Source organism: Theobroma umbraticum, unplaced genomic scaffold, assembly GCF_002168275.2.
Source record: "Theobroma umbraticum cultivar Fairchild unplaced genomic scaffold, ASM216827v3 scaffold_51.0, whole genome shotgun sequence".
NCBI lineage: Eukaryota > Viridiplantae > Streptophyta > Magnoliopsida > Malvales > Malvaceae > Theobroma > Theobroma umbraticum.
The window spans coordinates 4601801-4602842 of record NW_018397260.1 but is presented as its reverse complement, the minus strand read 5'-3'; the positions used below and the strand labels follow the sequence as shown (position 1 = coordinate 4602842).

Below are 1042 nucleotides of genomic sequence, written 5' to 3'. Positions count from 1 at the left end.
ACTGATAAAACTGATTAACAGCTTTTTTTGAACTCGTGATTTCTTTTGGGTTTGCTCTTTACGGCTTTAATCGTTTTGGGATTATAGCTGCTTGCCCAATGCTAGTTTGGTTTTTGAGGGAAAACTTGCTGTACTTCGTGCTCTGTTGCCTGTGGGGAAAGGCGATGAGGTAATATATGTAACAAATGAATTCTGAATCAACATGTTTGATTATTGGTTGGTAAGATCGAGTACTAAGTTGTTGTTATTTTGTTTCCAATAAGGTATTGATAAGTTACATAGACCTTTGTCAAACCACCAGGGATCGACGGGACGATCTCAATGAAAAATACCATTTTGTTTGCTCATGTCGCCGCTGCTGTAAGTATGATAAAATCGATGATCAAATTTTGGATGCTCTGCGATGCAAGCATGGCAAATGCGATGGTTTCTTGGTTGATAAATGCGGTATGTCATATCAATGCTAACTAAACTGTTTTAGATAGATCTAGAGCCTAATTGATCTTTCTCTATTTGGAGATGCAGGAATTTACAGTCGGGACCTGAATCTTGAATGCAGCAAATGTGGACATGTCAGGACTTCGGAAGTGGAAAGAAGAGCAAAGAGAAAATTAGAACCACTGCTTGCCAAGGCTGGATTGTATATGGATAATCGCAGTATCCTTCTTCATTGTTTGTATATAAACAATAAATATTATTTCTCATACAGCATTTTGAGATTTGTTTTGCTCATATTTGCTGTGATTTTGTCCTTGTATGCTTAAAACAGAAGTTGTTCTTTGACAGTGTTGTAGATTATGAGGGAGCTCTGTCTACATATAAGAAAATTGAGGCAGCGACCCTGGATCTTTTCCATCCTTCTTCATTGCCCGTGATGCTTGTCAGATATTTACTTACAAAGGTAGCCTTTTTAAGGATCTTATTCTCTCTGGAAGAAAAGGAGTTGAAAGAGCCTTTGTTTGGTGACTTGGATGCCATGTGGACAACATACTCGATAATTGAGAGGCTTAATTAGACGAAGAAATAGTAACAGCAACAGTCT

At 37.8% G+C, this 1042-nt stretch overlaps 1 protein-coding gene across 1 annotated transcript in view; it reads left to right on the top strand.

Annotated features, from left to right (window-relative positions):
* LOC110416489 (histone-lysine N-methyltransferase ASHR1-like) overlaps positions 1 to 1042 on the top strand; it is a 3484-nt gene that overhangs the window by 1910 nt on the left and 532 nt on the right. The window contains exons 3-6 of the mRNA XM_021428490.1: positions 88 to 169; positions 264 to 447; positions 526 to 640; positions 787 to 901. Of these exons, the coding sequence (XP_021284165.1) occupies positions 88 to 169; positions 264 to 447; positions 526 to 640; positions 787 to 901 (496 nt within the window). The remainder of the gene's footprint in view (positions 1 to 87; positions 170 to 263; positions 448 to 525; positions 641 to 786; positions 902 to 1042) is intronic.